At 41.3% G+C, this 20475-nt stretch overlaps 1 protein-coding gene and 1 pseudogene across 1 annotated transcript; both read right to left on the reverse strand.

Moving 5' to 3' along the window:
* Window positions 1–1498: 1498 nt before the first annotated feature.
* On the reverse strand, window positions 1499–2714 carry LOC110214462 (beta-1,3-galactosyltransferase 2-like). The gene has a single exon (XM_020995416.1). It carries the CDS (start codon window positions 2712–2714, stop codon window positions 1968–1970), a length of 747 nt encoding a protein of 248 aa, XP_020851075.1. The 3' UTR covers window positions 1499–1967.
* Window positions 2715–11993: 9279 nt separating this feature from the next.
* LOC110214263 (eukaryotic translation initiation factor 3 subunit E pseudogene) lies at window positions 11994–13368 on the reverse strand (annotated as a pseudogene).
* Window positions 13369–20475: the final 7107 nt, after the last annotated feature.

The following is a 20475-nucleotide window of genomic DNA, read 5'->3' on the forward strand; positions in this document are numbered from 1 at the left end:
CCAAGAATCAAATGTTATCCCTGCAAGAGTGAGGGCCGATAACATCACCCACCATGTGGTAACAACGCCCAGCAAGATGGGTGCTCTGATTGTGTGAGCCAAGAGTTCTACCCCTCCCATTGATCTTTGAACTTGAAAATGATGGAGGGGTGTTCTCTCCACCAATATGGTCTGTAGCTTCTTCTGTGGAACCACCACACGCAGAAGGGAGGGTGAAGAAGTTGGGATTTAGTTCCTGGAAGCCAACATTGCTAATTTTGTTTTTTTGCTCAAGTGACATTTAATCCATGTGTTTAATGGATCACACACAGTCAAGAAGGGAATTGGAATGGTAATGAAAATGTGGGCTTGAGCAAAGTAAATTTTAAGAATTATGCATTCTTATGGGTATCTGTTTATAGCTCAGACAGAACCTGGACCTTATGACTCCCTACTAGGGTGTCTAGAAGTGGCAGGATCCAAGCTAGTCACATCTCTGTGTGTGCAGAGGGTTTTGGTCTGGTCTTGGAGGGCTTGGACCATTGTGGCTTGGGCAGAGTACATGCTGACCAGGACTTCAAGCAGCAGCTTTGTTCCACCATTTACTTAGCTGCTTTTCCTCCTCAAATACCGACACAGCTGATGCACCTAGGAAGAGGGCATGCATTGATTCCCATAGGAATTCATATTTTATTTGTTCACTTGGCTCATGCTTTCAGTTACTAAGGAGATTCTAATCTCCTTCCCAACTTCACGTGACCCTAAAGGACTACTCTAAATGTGTGTTTACTGAAGTGGATGCAAAATGAAAAATGTTAGTTTTGAGGTTTATAGTCTTCACTTCACAGACTTGCTCCACTTAGAGGAAGGGCCCAGACTAGCCATCCCTCATCCTCTAGGCCTGACCACCTGTGGTCACCTCCTTTTCGGCTTCCCTTTTATCTTTTTATCTCGTGTGGTTTCCCCTTATTCAAAACGAAATTCCTTGAGGGCAGAGACCCTTTCCCCCCTTGTATTTATCTGCCCAGTGCTTAGCACAGTGCACGTACATAACAAATGCTTGTTGACTAGCTTTTCCAAAGAGGCACAGACCACATTAGTGGAGGAATCGCCAAAGGGGAGGGCATGAAATTCCTGATTTTACTGCAGAGAGAGTGAAGATCATCCACTCCAACTCCTGCCCAGGGACATTGTTGACTTGGCTAATTGCCAGGTCAAACCTGGAGCGTGATTAGTTATTTGCCAATGTACTTCTCCAAATGCAATACTCAGAACTGAACACAGTACTCAAGATGGGAGTCCAGGCAGGGAAGCGGGCAGCAGGACTGTCACCTCCCTTGAAACAGGCTGAGCCCCTTCATTGGTTCTTAATAACTTAATACCTCCTCTTTCTGTGTTACATCTTGCTTACGTTTTTCCAGTATTTCTCCCAGTGTTTCTATATTAAATACTGATTATACTTTCTGAGGCTCCACTGACCATTCTAAGGGACAGGAGGAAGGATATTACTGTCAGAAACTTTAATGATGATATCAGCACCTTGAGGGACCATTGTCAAATTGGAGTAGGAACTACTGGGAGGGGTCCTTTGGGGTGGGAAAGGCTGGAAGGAAAGGGAGGGCAGATGGGGTCCTAGGTGGAGGGTAGCAGGGTCCCCATGCCAGAACCTAACTTGAGGGGCAGGTGGTGTTGGCCTTTTGAAGGTCCATCCAGATCCAGAGTAGGTCCACGGGCTTGATGGGATGGACAATTGCGAGCTGGGTGAAATCACAGCGTTCATATTCCCTCCCAAAGAACTGGAATATATCTAGGGGGCTAGAAGTGATTTTCACCCTCAGACGCTGCAGACACAACCCCACAAACACATCCTCCAAGTAGATTGCCTTGATTTTCTGGGCCACAGCCAGGATTTTCATGGCAAGGCAGCTAGACATCACGTAGCCAGCCCCAGCACGGTAGGGTGGGTAGATGGTTTCAGGGAACACCTCTCAGGGGATGTACCACTTGTAGTATGGCTTCCTCATGGGCATCCTGTTCTTATAGTTGTAGCCAGTGATGAAGGTGGGACACGGGGGCCCGTTAGGCTGAAGCACCTGATGTACCAGGAGTCTAGGGTTCAGGAATACATTGCCATTTATCTTGAGCACGTACTGGGCAGTTTGGCAGTGGAGGGCCATCCACTGGGTCTTGAGGGTTAGGTTGCTATATGTATCTAGGAAGCCCACCTGGAGCAGGTCTTGATTTTCAGCATCCTCCTCCTCTAACAGATACTGAAGGTGTCTATGTAAGTAGGATGGGAATAGGCCAACCACAAAGAGACGACGGATGGTCACACCAGGCACGATGCCTTCGTCTCTCCATGTGGTCCGGATAGCTTCCCGGGCCTCACTATCTTGAGGCTGAGTCATCACCAACATGAGCAGGAAAGGGTCAGTATCACCCTGACACTTTTCTGGGTGGTTAATCAGGAAGGGGTAAGAATAGGGATATTTAACCACTGCCATGTCTGGGGTCAAAAGTTCTTCTGAGAGTCTCTCCATGGGGATGTCCAGGGCATTGGAGGCCAAGGGAATAAGAGGTATTGGGGGATATAGGGAGCTCTTGGACTTAAGGTGGAGTCGAGGTCCTGGAGGTTTCAGAGCACCCCACTTAGCCTCCAGGAACAGTGCCAGCATCATTCCACAGGCTATACCCAGCAGAACCCCCAGCACCAGATGACTCCATGACCACCTCATGGTGCTGTATGTCCTGGGCAGGGAGGAACAAGAGGCCACATCATTATAGGTGTTGAGGCTACATAACACCATTCACAACCCTAACTCCCTTCTCCCGAGCCAGAAATGTGGAGGGTTGGGCCAGAGCTCCCAAGGTATGGATCTGGTCGCTAGAGAGGAGCAGATTAAGGAAGGAGGCCCTCCTGTGTGAGGGGCCTGGACAGGGGTCTTGGGGTTTATTTCGTTAACCAGCTGTAAAACCCTATTGGGCCCTCTCTCTCTTCTCTTAGCCTCTCATCCTTTCTCCCTACTCCTCACTAGGAATAGGAGCCCCTCCTCCCATCAAATCCTACCTAGAGGAAGTGAGAGGGGATATTTATCCTGTCCTGCACTAGATTATTGCAAAGACACAAGGGGTGATAAGATCTTCAGGAGCCCATGGTCCCATAGTGAATAGTAGCATCTCCTCCTCCTAAGGCTAAAAAGACTGCCATCTTTCCCTCCCTAATATGGGGCCAGGGTCAGGGCACATCTTAGGGTGGGAGAAAGACTGACTGGATGGTCATCAAGCTGTGGGTTCCATTCAGAGCCTCATCTTTGTGGATCACATTGTCTTAGAGCTGGATTCAAACCCCACTACTGTTATTTATTTCTCTAGGTGACCTTGGACAAATTACTGGACCTCTCTGGGTTTCAGTTTCTGCGTCTGTGAAATGAGTGTGTTAGCTCCAGAGAGAGAGGCTGATGGACTCAGAGCACAGGTGGAAGCATATCTTTTTTCTGGACAAGGTCAATATGGGAATTTATTTTGCTTGACTATACATGTTTGTAACAGGTTTTGTTTTCCTTGCTTTCTCAAAGCAGGGGAGGGACAGAGAAGAGAGGGAAGTGGGGAGAGAGAGAATGCAGACCTGAAAATAAAATAAAATGGAATTTAGAATAATTTTTAATATGAGTGTGTTAAACTAAATTTTCTCTAAGACCCCTTCCTGTTCTAAGTCTATGATCCTAAAGGAATTGGAAGGGTTGTCACTGATGGGGAAACTGAGGCTCCTGGGAATTAAGTGATTTGTTCAAGGTTATATAGTGAATTGATGGCAAGACCAGAACTAGAACCCTGTGGCCTATTGCCTCTTAGGCCAGGGCCCATCCCTACACAAAAGGAGGCCTCCTCCCCACCTACCCTGGAATTCTCTCTTCTTTTAGTTGCTCTTCCCAAGATCCCCTTCCTTCAGCCCCCCAGATAGTTCAGAGCGCTTGGAAGAGTGAGCTCTGGAAGGCTCATGGAAATCATTGACCACCCCTGGGATGTCTTATAGTCCTTATCCTAGGTAGTGCATAACAGGAACACCCAGCCCAAACAAACCCCCTTGGGACCTTGGCTTACCTTCTGCCCTGAACCCCTCTCTCCGCACCCCCCCTTTGACTATTTTAGCTTTGTTGCATCATAATAAACACATCACCTCTCCTCTCTCCCAACATCCAAACTGCTATGTTCTGTCCCACTCAGAGTAGGGGGACTTTCTGCTCACTCTGCAATTAGCTACATTCTCTGGGATATCTGTGAAGTTTGAGTCTGTTCATTAGCTCTAGGACTTCCTTTGAGTAGAGAATGTGAGTTCACACTTATGATATTTTAGTGCCCATTAGGCTGAATTATCCAGGCACACCCTCAGGTTAGGCATTTTGAATTGAGGTAGAAAAGCTTTCTCCTTTTGTATTCTTTCTCCTCCTTTAGCCTTGAAGGCACCATACCCTCTGGTTTTCCTGTTACTTCTTTTCTAATCTCTCTCTTTTACCTTCTTCCCTGTCCTCTTGTTCCCCTGTCAACTCCTTTAAGTTGGGTGGTCCCCAAGGGTCTTGTTTTGGCCCTATACTCTCTCCCTTGGCAATCACATCCAGGATCATAGATTTATGTAGGGATGTGCTGGTAATTCTGGATTTTCAGAAAAAAAACCCATCCATGATGTACTTTTAAGTTTAATCTGCATTTTCTCCATCACTTAATCAAATCTAGACAATTAACAAAACAAATCAAGCCATGATTTGTAGCATTGCCAATTGTTGAGGTATAAATGTTCATTCACCCTGAAAATTTTAACCCTTAGCTCCTGGTGCCAGAACACCCTTGTGTTAGGGATCATAGCATCGTATAATTAGATCTGGAAAGTACCTTTGAGATCATCCAGTGTCATTCCCTTATTTTATAGATAAGAAAAATGATGCCCAGAAAGGTCAAGTAACTAGCATGTTTGATCCTTGAGCTCGGGGACGGTTTTATTTTTGTCTTTGCCTGGCAGTGCATGGTAGTTGGCATTTAATAAATGGTTGTGGATTAATAGATTGCCCCAGACCACATGGCTAGTATGTATTCAAACTAGGAATCAAAGGATCTTCTGAGACCAAATCCAGGGTTGCTACTTCAGCCCCAACACAAATTCCCATAACTGCCTGCCTCTTTGAAGATGACTCCTCCATCTAAAGCTCCAGCCCCTTCTTTCAGTGTTTTATACCCACATTTCTTGCTGCTCACAAGATATGTCCACAGGCTGCCTTTGGGGTTAGTGAATTCCTCCTTCACTTAACTTCCCCTAAAGAAGGTTGGATTAACACTTGTTGGGTATGATCTGAGCAGATTAGGTTCCAGTGGGACCAAATTTCCTCTCAGGTCCCTTCTATTCCCGAGATTCTGTGATTCTGGCGTCTTAAACATAACACGTCCCCAGACAAATAGAGTATCTTTTATCCTAGGCCTATCTTCCTGCTGGTGGTATTTTTCTGTTTCTGTTCATTCATCTAGTCTCCCTGATTTGATTAGGGTAATCTTTCACACTTTTCAGTCTCTTATTCTCATTTCCAATCAGTTGCTCTGAGTTGTCAGTGCCAACCCCCACATCTCTCACATCTGCCTTTTCCTCTCCATTCCCACTGCTCCCACCCTGGTAAACGGCCTTTATGGACTATATAGCAAAAGCTAACAGGATTTCCGGCCTCCTTTTTCTTCCCTCCTCTGATCCATCTTTCATACTTCACCAGCACAGAATCCTGGTTCTTTATCTGTCAGATTAACTTGCTGGTGTCTGACAAATTCCTTGTTTTGGGTTTGTGTGTGTGTGTGTGTGTGTGTGTGTGTGTGTGTGTGTGTGTGTGTTCTTTTTTTGGCTTTCCTCTGTGAAAATCTCTAGCCTTCTTGGGTCCCTTCAGAGGTGAGAAGGCAGGGTTTGGAATTGGAAGCCTCCTTTCCACAAGGGAAATGTGTTGTTCTGGAGCTTACTGAAACTCTGCTTCAAGTCACTGCAGCAATGTTACAATCTTCCTCCTGGCCCTGTTCCTGATTTCCTCTGGAATTCAAAACTATGTCCCTTCTACTGCTGGAACTCTGTTCCTGGAAGTTCTCTCAGTGCCTGGGGCCTCTTCACCCTAGAACAGTCTACCCCCTCAGTGATCCATTTACCATAGAATATCCCTCCATAATTTCTGCTTCCCTTCTCCCATTGGTGAATTCCTCCTGGAGCCTCCATTTTGTGGAGGGGCAGAGGCTGGTCTGCCTTCTTTTTCCTCCTGACCCTGTTCCTGACTTCCTCTTCATTTCAAAACTGTGCCCCAGTGCTGGGCACCTTCATCCCCCACCCCACCCTATGCTTTCTGGCTCCTTTTTGTAGGTTATCTTCCCCCATTAGAATATAAGCTCCTTGAGGGCATGTCCTTTTTGCTTGTATTTATATCCCCAAAGTTTAGCACATTGTCTGGTATATAGTAAGTGTTTAATAAATCCTTTCCTCTTTCCCTTCCTTCTGCTCTTTCTTTCTTTCCTTTCTTCCTTCCTTCCTTCCTTCCGAGGCTAAATTTATGGCAGAGCTCGACTAGTGAAGGTAGATAGATATACCAGCCCTTACCCTATTCAGCATCAAGGTTTGAACCCAAGTGACCAATATCGTTGTGTAATGCTACCATGGCCATAGAGGAAAAAGCCACAGGTTGTATCAACTTCTTATTGGTAACATATGTAGGATTGATTACAGACCAACACTACATTACTTTGCATAGCTCCAACTTTTTTTTTTTAATGATATTTTATTTTTTCCCCAATTACATGTTAAATTTTTAAAAATATTTTTTAAAGTTTTGAGTTCTAAATTCTATCCCTCCCTGCACTTCCCCTCCCCCAGATGGTATGCAATCTGATATAGGTTATACATGTGCAATCATGTAAAACATTTCCATGTTAGTCATATTGTACATGAAGAGACAGAGAGAAAAATAGTATGCTTGAGTCTATATTTGGATAGTATCAGTTCTTTCTCTGGAGGCAGATAGCATGTTCCATCATGAGTCCTTTGTAATTTGTCCTGGATCGTTTTGTGTTGCTGAGAAGAGCTGTCATTTATAGTTGATCTTCACACAGTATTGCTGATACTGTGTAAAATGTTTTCCTGGTTCTGCTCACTTCACTTTGCATCAGTTCATGTCTTTCCAGGTTTTTCAGAAATCATCCTGCATGTCATTCCTTATAGCACAATAATATTCCATGATAATTATATACCACAACTTATTCAGCCATTTTGCAATTGATAGGCATCCCCTCAATTTCCAATTCTTAGCCACCATAAAAAAGCTGCTATAAATATTTTTTTACAAAGAGGTCCCTTTCCCTTTTTTAAACCTCTTTGGGATAGACCTAGCAGTGGTATTTCTGGGTCAAAGAGTATGCACCATTTTCTAGTCCTTTGGGCATAGTTCCAAATTGCTCTCCAGAACATTAGGATAAATTCACAACTCTACCAACAGCGTATTAGTGTCCCGCTTTTCCCACATCCCCATCAACATTTATCATTTTCCTTTTTTTGTCATATTAGCCAATCTGATAGGTGTAAGGTGGTACTTCAGCATAGCTCCAACTTCTGTCATTATCTCAACAATAAAATGCTCCCTAAGGTACCTTTGGGTCTCCAAAGGCAATTGTTTGTTTCATGGTCTGTATCACTTCTTACCACACTTCATCATGAAGGTACTTTTGCCACCAGCCATATAAGGGCAATTGAGGCCAAAAGAATCACCCTTACTGATGGCTTGTCCTCTGACATGCATATCAAACTCTCAGTTGCATGGCCGTTGGTTTTTGGTCCAGCTCCTTAGATATCATAGATACATTTCATCCCTTCTAAGGTTTTAACCATAGTCTTGGCCTGTGGGAAAAAGAAATTGCCTCCACATTAGTCTTCCCTGGCTGATAATGTATACTGAACTTAAACTTTATTGCTTATTGCTTTATTGCTTAGTAGTTATTGCTACTATCCCTCTCTGAAAGGTAACTTCCAATGTTGCAGTGTTCAAGAGAAAGGTCAATGGATTGCTGTCAGTCCGTATTTTAAATTTAATTCTTTTTATGTAACTTTGAATTTCTCACTGATAACTGACTTTGAAGTCAAGAACTCTGCATATGGGGTAACAAGTCTCACCATCAATAAGTCCTCCACTGGCAAATGGAGTAGGTTTCTGGACACCATCACTGTCAATAGAGGACTGTTCATAAACTCTCTGGGCTAGCATCAGTGTGCATAACAAAGGACTTGTTTGGGTTTTCATGGGACAACACTGGGATGTTTGTGAGAAGTGTATCAATTCCTTGTTGTTTACACTTCTCATTCCAATGATTTAATGTCTTTCTTTTGTGAGAGAAAGAGAAGCAGAAGAAAGACTTGGGCTGACTAAAAAGGCATTGGTGAAAGGGTCTGGAATCATACAAAAAACCAAAAGGAGAATATGAAGAAGAGAGTTTTAGAGAAATTTGGGAGAACTTGAGGGAAACTTAAAATAGAAAAATCCTTAGGTCAAAATTACTTCAAAGAGGAGGAACAGGAGCAGGGAAGATAAAGAAAGATTAAGAAATAAGGATATGAAGAGAAATACTCAAGGAGAAGGAAAAGGAGACAGCATTTGATAAGGCAAGACAAGAAAAGGTAAGTGGAACAAATTGGAGGGTAGATTGGTAGATGGGGCAAACTGTTGAGACAGATGGAGGTGTGATGGAGTTGGAGAGGAAAGGTATTATATTGCTGTGGAGTTGTTGAATCTAAGAAAAGGAAATTGGGTGATGATGATATCAAATTATTAGGAGGTTATGATAGACCATAAAAGATTTAAGGAGGCACTTAGCTGTGATACGTAACTATCTGAATGTAATAATAATAAAAAAAACCCAATAAAGCTAATGAGCTCAGTCAGCATGGAGAATGAGTCTTAATTTCTCAGTGACTCACACAAGCATGAGGTGTTTGTATTTCTCCTGTAGCCTTAGAAGCGCATTCTATTTTCTAAGTGTAGGCTGCTTTCCCTCCTGGAAGAGAAGGTGAAGGCACTCAAGGAATCCTCACTTGAGGTTATTAGGGACAATCAAGTATTCCCAAAGAAAGGGTAAGCAGTGGTTTTTAAGTCTTCAAAAATTTTTCATTTTTATAATATTGATCATAGTATAAGTTGTGCTTTGGGTTCTGCTTATTTCATTCTGTGTCAGTTCATACAGGTCTCTCTATGTCTCTTTGAAATAATCTAATTTCCTCATTTCTAATAGCACAATAGTCCTCTATCATATTTATATACTACAGTTTGTTCAGCCGTTTCCTAATTAATGGGAATCCATCTAATTTCTGTAGATTTTATTTTTGCCACCACAAACAGAGCTTCTAAAAGTATTTTTGTATATAGGATCATCTCTTCTTTCTTTGATTTCTTTTGGTCATAGACCTAGCAGTGATATAGCTGGGTCAAGGAGGGGTATACTGTTTAGTAACTTGTTAGTGTATAACTTCAAATCATTTACATACTGACTGTGTCCATTCACAGGTCTGACAGCAGTGCATCAATGTGCCTGTTTTTCCACAGCCCCACCAACATTTGTCATTTTTGCATTTTTGTAATCTTTGTCAATCTGTTGAGTGTGAGGTAGAACTTCAAACTTGCTTTAATTTTTATTTTGCTAACTGGTAGTGATTTGGAGTATTTTTCTTTTCTTTTCTTTTCTTTTTTCCCTGGGTTAGGCAATGGGGTTAAGTGACTTGCCCAGGGTCACACAGCTAGTAAGTGTTATGTGTCTGAGGCCGTATTTGAACTCAGGTCCTCCTGAATCTAGGGCCAGTGCTCTATCCACTGCACCACCTAACTGCCCCCTGGAGTATTTTTTTCATATGGCAGTCTGTATTTCTTCCCTTGGGAACTACCTGTTCATATTCTTAGACCATTTATCAATTAGGGAATAGTTATTATTTTTATAAATTTGAAATCAGTTCCTTATGTATCTTGGAAGTGAAATCTTTATCAGAGAAACTTCCTTCAGTGATCTTTTTCCACTTAATTTTCCCTTTAAATTTTAGTTTTATTAATTATGTTTGCACAAGAACTTTTTAATTCTATGTAATAAAAAGTTTATATCTTATCTTCTATTGTCCTATCTCTTGTTTGGTCATAAACTTTTATTCCATCTATGATCTGATAGGTAAATTTTCCATGTTTCTCTAATTTTTTTATGATGTAACCTTTTATAGCCAGGCTACATATCCATTTGGAGCTTACCTTGGCATAAGGAATGAAGTGAGGCATATTTTCACATCTCTTCTCTCAGGTTAAGTTTAGTCATTATAGTTACATTTTATTTTTTGTCTCTTCTATTTATATCATTATAGTCATTGGGTATATTGCTTTCTAAGCAGACAGCTAGATGGTGCTGTGGATAAAGCATATAGGCCTGGAATTAGGAAGACCTGAGGACAAATCCAGCCTTAGACACTTATGGGCATATAGGCAAATCACTCTTTGCCTCAGTTTCCTCATCTATAAAATGGAGATAATAATAAGCACTTACCTCAGGGTTGTTGTGGGGATGAAATAAGATGATGTTTGTCAAAGTGCTGTATAAATGTTAGTTATTCTTATTATGTCACTCTGTATCAGTTTGTGTGTCTTCCCATATGTCTCTGAATTCTTCATTTTCCTTGTTTCTTATTGGTGCAGTAACATCCCACTACATTTGTTGACCATTTTTAGGCATTCCCTGGTTGAAGGGCATCTATCTTGTTTCCAGTTCTTTGCTACCACAAAAAGTAATTGGAATGGATATTTTGGTGTTTATGGGAGCTCTTTGCCATAAGCGCCTAGCAGTGGGATTTCTGGGTCTAATATGAATATTAAAAAAATGATATCTATTGTTTTTATATTTACCTTAGTTTCTTTTCTGATGAGGGCATGCCATGGTGGGTGGTCCTGTGCCAGTATCTCCCATGGCACACAATCAATTCTGAGGTTCTTTTTTTTTTTGTTAGGCAATGGAGTTAAGCGACTTGCCCAGAGTCACACAACTAGTAAGTGTTATGTGTCTGAAGCCGGATTTGAACTCAGGTCCTCCTGAATCCAGGGCAGGTGCTCTATCTACTGCGCCACCTAGCTGCCCCCAATTCTGAAGTTCTTAAGAGAGTTCTTAAGAGAGACCTTGAGAGTGTCCTTATATTGCTTCTTCTGACTATCATGTGAGTGCTTGCCATGTGTGAATTCTCCATAAAATAGTCTTAAGAACTTTGGGATTGATTGTGTGAGATGGGAAACACTGGCACAGGACGTCCAGCATGGTATGCCCTCATCAGGGAAGGTTCTGTGCTCTATGAGCAAAGCAGAATTGAAGCAGCTAAAAAGAAAAGTGAGATGCGCCTATTTAGAGAATCCACCTCAAATGTTCACACAGATTGTTTGTGCCCAACCTGGTAGAGCATTCTGAGCTTGTATTAGTCTGGTCAGCCACAGTGAGACACATTGTAACTTGTCTCTAACATAGTGATGTTCTCTTTGAGAACACAGGACAACAACTTTAATTTCTAAACATATCCTATATCTTTCTCCCCCAGAATGCCATCACTGGTGAAAAAGAAGAAAAAAGGAAGGGAAAAAAAGTAGTTTAGCCAAAGTAACCAAAACATCAACTGAATCTGATTGAATATGTGCAGTATTCTCTACATTGATGGTCCCTACCTCTGCAGAGAAGTGAAGGAAATATATTTTCACATTTCTTCTTTAGGAACAAGCTTGGTCAGTAGAATTGTAACTGTTAGCTCATTTTATTTTTGTCATTCTTTTCATTTATGCTATTGCTTTCATCACTCTACATCAGTTCGTATAAATCTTTCCAACCTTCTCTATATTCTTTTTTTAAGAGTAACGTAGAATAAAACGTAGCCAATTTTATTCAAATTCACAATATTTCAGGTTCTCTCTAGAACTAAATATTTTGTATAATGTTTATTTAAGTAGGAATTTTTCAATATGTTCCTCTTCCAAAGTATTTTAGTAGAAACCAGTCTTGAGTAGCCCAGCTAGGAGCCTCTGACCTACTATTCTGATTAAGTTTTTTCTCAATATTCATGGCCAGCATCTGGCTTCGAAAAGAAAGGCTTTTAGTCTTTTCAATCATTTGCTGATAGGGTGAGACTGCATTGTTAACCACATGGCCCAATTTGGAGTCAAACTTGGCATCAAGCCTGACATTTCTAATCAAATTGACAATCCATCTTTCAGTTCCTTCAGGAGTCATGTTCAACTTATTTGCCAATATGCTTATGCTGATACATTGATGAATACCTCAGAAAGTCTCAAATATGAAGAGTCAAGCATTTTCGATGAAATCTTCAAGGCAAGCCACCAAGAAAAAGTCATTCACAAGAACCGATTTACGTTCTCTTAACTTTTTCTGCGCACCATCAAAGTCAGTTAACCTACAAACATTCAACAAACTCTGTTATAGGATCTTTGTACGTATGGGACTCCTGCTGAATAACTTTGACTAGGTCTTTTAATACCTGTCTTCATTTTCTAACATCTTTGTTATGACTGCAGTACTCAAAATAGCGGAGAATATGTGGACACATAGTTTGAATTGCATTAAGATACCGTGGCTGGCAAAGAAAGAGATCAATAATGTTGTCTCAACCTTTTGGGAGGTTGAAGAATACAAATAGAGACCAATAAATTGGCATGTTTTCTGCTGAAGGGACTGGAGTGGAGAACTGACAGTTATTATCTATGGTCTCTTTCGATCTGGTAGGGTCTTCTGTGGCTGCATCCCAATTCTGCATTAAAATTTCAGATGCTAGTTTCCCGCATAGTGAACTTAAAATATTTCTATCAGTTGAGGGGACCAACACTCTAAAAGAGCAGAGATACTCTGCTTCTCCTGAATAGTTGCCACACTCATACTGGAATTTTGCATATCCGTAGAGTGTATCTAATTATTCTTGTCTAAAAACATGTTTGTCAACCAAATAGTCAAACAGCATCCGACCATCCCCGGTAGATTGCATCTGCCTTGTTGTTTCTGGTTCTTCAGACAGCTTGACAATTGATTCAGTTTCTGTCTGCACCTGTTTTAGTTGTATAAAACAGTAGGTTCTTTTTTCACGCAAAGCATGAGGAATGTCATCAGAATAAACATTTTTATACACACCCATTGCAAAGTCCACCATGTCTGTATCACTAAGAAGTTCTAATTTTCCTTGAAGTAATTCCTTTTCATTATGTATCTCTTTTCTTGTTTTCATTATATATCTCTTTGACTGAGAGAAACTCAAGCAGTGGGAAGACCAGGATGGCAGTCCAAAAAGTGTGTGATGTGAGTAGTAAGATTGTACTCTGCCATCTTGCTGGGAAAAAGGGAGTAACTCTATTCTTTTTATATTCATCATTTCTTACAACAAAGTAATATTTCATTCAGTTCAGGTAACAGTTTATTTCCCAATTGATAGGCATCTACTTTGTTTCTATTTCCTTGCTATTACAAAAAATGCTACTATAAATGTTTTGGTGTATATAAGATATATCTTGCTTTTGAGGCAGAAGAGAATTATAAGGAGAGGCTTATCTGCTAGAGGAAGAGTATCTAAACTTCAAAGCTTGCCACCACCCCTTTTGGCTTGGGGGCTTGTGTGTAGATGAATGTGGAAGCTGAGTGAGGACAAGGAGAAAGAGGAAGAAAGTGAGTAGTTTGAAGGAAGGGGAAGCCATTGCAAGTGGAATGATAACTTCAAGTAGTAGAATAATTGCTGAGAGAGCAATGATAAGGAGCTGGCAAAGGTTGGTAAGGAAGTAGAGCAATTGCTAACAACTTGTCTGGGGCATAGGCCAGCTCAGAATTCTAAGAGAAGCAGTTAATGAAGCAATTACTCTGATGCAATAAACTGTAATATGTTGGAATTAATGGAGAATAAAGCATGCTTCATTGATTTTTACATGAAGGATCAGAGAACTTTTTAGGTTAATAATTAGGAAAATGAGGATATCAGAACTTTTTTTTTTATCCTTATGTGACAAGAGAAACTTATTTGGTGATAGGTGAGAATTTTATTACAGTGAGATCATGAGCTGAGAGGACTCAGAGTCTGAACTAAGAAAGATGAGAGGTGAAAGGACAGATTTCAGAATTCTGTCAGCTAAGCTTAAAGTTGGGAGGGATGAAATACCATCATTGCTGTCTAGTCAATCCAGCTGAACAGAGAAACATTGTGAAGGCAGAGAATCAGAGAGGTCACCCAACAGATAAACTATTTTGGCTGAGAAGTTGTTTCCAGTAGGGCACATATCGAGCACAGAGTGGATCAGCTCAGTTTAGCAGTGCAAGACAGAAGCTACATTCGTCGAGGACCCTCTACAGACAGTTTTTGAGACAGAAAGTTTACAGTTTTTTCTTTTTTATGTAACTTGTATTTTGCCTCTATTCAATTAATACACATTAATTTTCTCTCCTTTGCATCTCCCTCCTAATTGAAAAAAGAAAAAGAAAATCTGTCATAAATATATGTAGTAAAGCAAAACAAATTCCTGCGTTGGCCATGGCAAAAAAATGTATGTCTCAGTCTTCATTGAATCCATCACTTCTCTGGTGGGAGGTGAGTAGCCTGCTTCATCACTGGTTCTCTGAAAGAGTAATTGGTCATTGCATTGATCAGAATTCTTAAGTCTTTCAAAGTTGTTTGTCTTTATGCTGTTGTTATAATTGTATAAATTTATCTCCTGGTTCTGCCCACTTCGCTCTGCATCACTTTATACAAGTCTTCCCAGGTTTCTTTGAAAGTATCTCTTTCTTCATTTCTTATAGTACAGTTCCATTCCTTTACATTAATATACCATAATTTGTTTAGCCATTTCCCAATCAATATGAATTTACAGTTCTAGAGTTGTGAGTTACTCTGAGTACATGGGTTTTCCTCTTTGTATTCTCTGCCAGGTTTCTGAAGTGTGTGCCCACTCTTTCCACAGATACTGAGTGAGTTGGTGGGTATGTGACCAATGTTTAGTTGTGGATTGTGATGAATTTATTATTCTTGCATTTGCTTTAATATATGAGTACCTGTGCTGTTATTATTGTTGTTGTTCTGCTTTGTTGATAATGAAATGATTATGTTGAAGATCTAAATGTGTAATTATTATGAGTGGCTGGTTTTGTGTGAATGAAAGCACATTGGTATAGGCTCAAGAGTTGAAGTGGTGAGTAGGAAAAAAAATATTCCCTCACAGGTTCCCCCTGAGGATACTGAGTGAGTTTGATGGGTGGTGATCATTCTCTGGGAAACTAGTCTTGCCAATGTGAGGGCAGATTGAAGTGAATGTCAGCCTAGAGAGTGAGTAGGTGGTGTCTCTTTGGGAGACGCTGCAATTGTGGATGGAGACACCCTATCTACCCATTGTGCTGATAAGGCCGCTCTCCTCCTTCTGGTTAATCAGGTGTTCAAACTTGTTTGTTCTTTGTTACTTTTTATTTGTATTTTATTAACCTACCATAAAATTCTTAGCAGAAATACTGAGCTGCATGTATTTAATTTAATGCTTGTAGATAAAGAGAAGATAAGAGAGGGAGCATTTTTTTTATGGCATAAAGATTAACTATAACCTACAGGCTTGGAACTAACTTAGAATTATAGGGCAAAGTCATAGAGGTCAGTATTGTATTGTATATGTCTAGCAAAGGATTGAAACTAGCAGGTATTCTCTTGAACACTGTGAACTGGTAAACACCGCAGAATGAGAAAAAGGAACAAAGCATGGGCATTTTTATGTAACTCACTTTTTGGAGCTCCTACAGATTTGGACATGGAGCAAGGGGGAGATGAGGGCTGAGTGAGGGTGGATGGTCTTTTCCCATAAGTTCCAAGGGTACTTTGGATTTGACACAAGGAGAGTTTCACAGATTCTGACCATAGGGGGAGGAGACTTTTGAGTAACAGGTGAAAGCTAGCGTACTGTATGAAAGCTAGGCAAATAAGGAAGTGGGAAGAGGAAGTAGATGTCACCGTGGGCAAGAGATATGTGTGATGAATGAAAAGCCTGAGAGAAAATTTCTGGTAATTAATACTTTCTTAATTAGACTGGCAAATAATCAATAAATTGATGGTCAGTGGTTTCTCTCGGTAAACAGAGAGATAAACCATAAAACCATAGAGATCCTGAATGCTCAAATACCTTTAGAAAAGGGGATACTGCTGATAGGTAAAAATCAGTCCTGATTGGTGAACAACTGATGAGGGGGTGGACATATTAATGAGGATGTGGGCTAAAAGTCTTCAACTCCTCCTGCTGAGAACATGGTTTGATCATGAGATTTAGGCACCTTCAGCAATCTGGGCAAAGGAATCTATCTCTATCTAGACCACTCTGGATTTCTCCTTTATAAGCTGGGTTCCCCTGGACTCTAATATAGGGGTATGTGGAATAAAGCTAGATTAGGCTCTATTTCAGGTGGTCTGGTTTTTGTTCTTTGTACTTGAAGTGGACCAAAATGAATCACTATGTTATGTCCAACTATGACTGATCAGACCAACATGAGCTCGGAAAGTGCTACCATAAGTAGGGCACAAATGGTCCATGTGGACATTTGGGGTGGATTCTCTAAATTTGTGACATCTTATACTTCTTTTGATCTACTTCAATTCTGCTTTGCTCATAGAACACAGCACCTTCTCTGATGAACACATACCATGTTGAGTGGTCCTATGCCAGTGTCTCCCATGTCATCCAATCAATTCCAAAGTTCTTAAGAGAAACTCTAAGAATGTCCTTGTATCACTTCTTCTGACCACTATGTGAATACTTACCCGGTGTGAGTTCTCCATAAAATAGTCTTTTTGACAAGCACATGACAAGCCCATCAGAGTCGCACTCTCAGTAGCAGAGTTTGAATGCTTGTTCAAGAAAGGACCTCAGTGTCTGGTATCTTTTCCTGCCAGGTGATCTTCAGAATCTTCCTAAGTCAATTCAAATGGAAGCAATTCAGTTTCCTGGCATGTGCTGTTATACTGTCCAGATTTCACAGGCATACAACATTGAGGTCCACACAGTGGCTCTGTAGACCTTCAGTTTGGTAGTCAGTCTAATACCTTTTCTCTCCCACATTCCTTCAGAGCCTCTCAAACATTGAGCTAGCTCTGGCAATGCGTGTACCAACCTCATTATTGATGTGTACATCCCTGGAACATATGCTGCCAGCGTAAGTGAACTTATCCACAGTATTCAAAACTTCTCCACTTTCAGTAGCCAATGGTTCCACATATGGATGGTGTGGTGCTATCTGATGGAGGACCTGTGTTTTCTTAGTGTTAATTGTTAGGCCAAAATTAGCACAAGCATCAGAGAATCAATCCATACTTTGTGGCATCTCAGCTTCAGAAGCGGCAGTGGGATTTGGCAGTCCCTGGGTGTCTGAACAGCCTCTTAAGGATCACACTGCTCACCTCTTGGTGTGAGGAAGGAGCTAGCAAAGGTGCCGTAAAAATTGTCTGCTTACCCAACCCTGGCCTGATTACCTTGGCAGGTGGGGATCCTACCCTGTAGTCAAAACACAAAAAAATGCACAAAAACTTCTGCAGAGATGCTTGCACTCACCATCAGTACATGGAATGTGCACATACTTATAGACAACATAAAATCCAGTAGACTTGAAAGACGAATAGCTCTTGTTTTGAGAGAGCTCACCAGGTATTGCATCCAAATAGTAGTGAAACATGGGTGGCAAATGAAGGCCAACTTACTGAAGTTAGAGCTGGATACACGTTTTTCTGGAGAGGCCACAGTGAAGGGGAATGCCATGAAACTGCTATAGGTTTTGCAATCAAAACTAATGTAGTCAACAAGCTTATATGCCTACCACAAGGAGTGAACAATGAACTCGTGACAATACAATTGTCACTTGCAGGAAAATGCCAAGCCACCATCATCAGTGTCTGTGCTCCCACCATGGCGGACCCTGATGAGATCAAAGAAAAAATTTTATTAAGACCTGGAGACCTTTGTCATCAGTGTGCCAAAAGAGGACAACCTTATAATTCTGGGTGACTGTAATGCTAGAGTAGGCTCAGACTACCAGACACGGCAGGGAGTCCCTGGGAGGAATGGAGTTGGAAACAGCAACAGCATTGGTTACTTACTATTGAAGACTTGTGCATCTCATGACCTTTTCATCACCAACACTAAATTCCATTTACCTAAATGCAATAAAACTTCGAAGTTGGCAGCGAATGTTGGCAGTTAATGGACTGTGATTGTAAGGAGAAGAGGTAGATGGGATGTGAGAGTGATGAAGGCAATGTGTGGCGCAGAGTGCTGGACTGATCGTAGACTTATCCTCTCCAGGCTAAATATTCATATTTAACAAAAACAGTGGCCCTAAGGCAAAATGACTACCAGAAGAATTAATGTCAACAGATTAAAGCACTTCTCTGAGCAGGAGCAGTTTGTTACTAACTCAGAGGGAAAGTTGAGCCAACACACAGTTGGCAACAGTGCAGTAGAAAAAGAGTGGGCAGCTTTCAGAGATTTGGTGTACAGCACTGCACTTGTTTATCTGGGTCAGAACACTTGCAAACATCGAGATTGGTTTGACAAAAACGATGGGGAAATTCAGAGGCTGCTAAATGAAAAACAAGACCTCCACAGGGTTTACCAGCAGGATACATTCATCCGTCTCTGAGAAGGGCAGCATTTAATTCCATCAAAAAGTAAAGAATGAATGAAGCTTAGAGAGATGCAGGGTTCTTGGCTTTGTAAGGAGGTAACTGAAATTCAGTTTTATGCTCATACTAACAATTCAAAGCTCTTTTATGATGCCCTGAAGGTTATTCATGGGCTAAAGACCCATGGTGAATCTCAACTACTCAGTGCTGATGGAGCTACATTGATTAGTGATAAGGACATGATCCTAGAGAAATGGGCTGAACACTTCCATAGTGTTCTCAACAGACCATCATCAATCAGTGCTGAAGCCATTGACCATTTACTTCAGGTTGAAGTCAATCCCTCCCTACCTGAAGTTCCAACTGAAAAAGAGGTTTTGAATGCCATTAGACTCCTCTCCTGTGGCAAAGCACCTGGTGCTGATTTTATTCCAACTGAGATTTACAATGTGTGTGTGGGGGGTCCATTGCTCATATAAAAGCTCACTGAAATTTTCTGGGTTATATGGCGAAAGGAGGTTCAAGGAGTTCAAGGACACCTCCATTGTCCATCTCTGTAACAGTAAAGGAAATAGATTGCCTGTGACAATCACAGGGACTGTCTCTCTCTTAGTCATTGCTGGCAAGATTCTTGCCAGAGTCCTCCTTCATAGGCTGATCCTTCACCCGGAAGATGGTCATCTATGCAAGAGCCAGTGTGGCTTCAGAAAGGGCCAAGGAATGGTTGATGTGGTGTTTGCTGCCCAACAGTTCTAGGAGAAATGCCAGGAGAAGAACAGAGGTCTGTACACAATGTTTGTAGATCTGACCAAGGCCTTTAATACTGTCAGTCATGAGGGCCTATGGAAAATTATGTCAAAATTTGGTCTCTGGGAGAAGTTCATCAGTATTGTACATCAATTTTATGAAGGCATGTTTGCCTGGGTTCTGGATAACGGACAATGCTCTTGCATTTTTCCCAGTCATCAATGGAGTGAAACAAGGCTGTGTGCTTGTTCCCGTGCTTTTTAGCATGATGTTTCCAGCCATGTTGTGTTCAGTGAGGATGAACATGGCATCAAGGTCAGCTACTGAGCTGATGGTAAATTCTTCAACTTGAAAAGGCTACAAGCCAAGACTTAAGTGAAGGAGTGTTGGTGCATGATTTTTTTGTTTGCAGATTGTACACTCAATGCAGGCTCTGAAGCTGAGATTCTACTTACACTATAAAGAAAAATAAGGGCCCCTGGTTGAGTGGGTTCCCCCCAAGATTGTGGAGCATGTACCCTGAAGATTAGGCCAATCTTATCTATCAGCCCTGTCCTTCAGAGAATGGCTGAATGACCTACAAGGGCTGAATGAGGAAATAGAAAGGAAAAACCTTAATCCTAATTTAATAATTGGGTATTAATATAATAGGAAAAAAATAGTAAATTATCTCATGTGAGTATGGAGCCAGAAGAGGAAGTCAAGCTAGACCCCAAAAAACAGTAAGCACAACTTTAGTCTTGGCTTGTAGCCTTTTCAAGTTGAAGAATTTACCATCAGCTCAGTAGCTGACCTTGATGCCATGTTCATCCTCACTGAACACAACATGGCTGAAGCACGGGAGCAAGCACACAGCCTTACACACAAGTAATGGTGGAAGTTGAGAATGTGGGATGCAGTGCTGTCCTAGACAGTGGGTGCTAAGTCACCACTATATTCCAGTCATTCTATCAGAAACATCTGAGGAAAATACCTTTATTGTCTACAAGAGGGTTGGGACTTAGGATACTGAGTGACAAAACTCCTGGAGAAGCATATTTAAAAAGCCTTTTTGATTT

This window comes from Phascolarctos cinereus, unplaced genomic scaffold (assembly GCF_003287225.1).
Source record: "Phascolarctos cinereus isolate Bilbo 61053 unplaced genomic scaffold, phaCin_HiC Scaffold_4;HRSCAF=312, whole genome shotgun sequence".
Lineage (NCBI taxonomy): Eukaryota > Metazoa > Chordata > Mammalia > Diprotodontia > Phascolarctidae > Phascolarctos > Phascolarctos cinereus.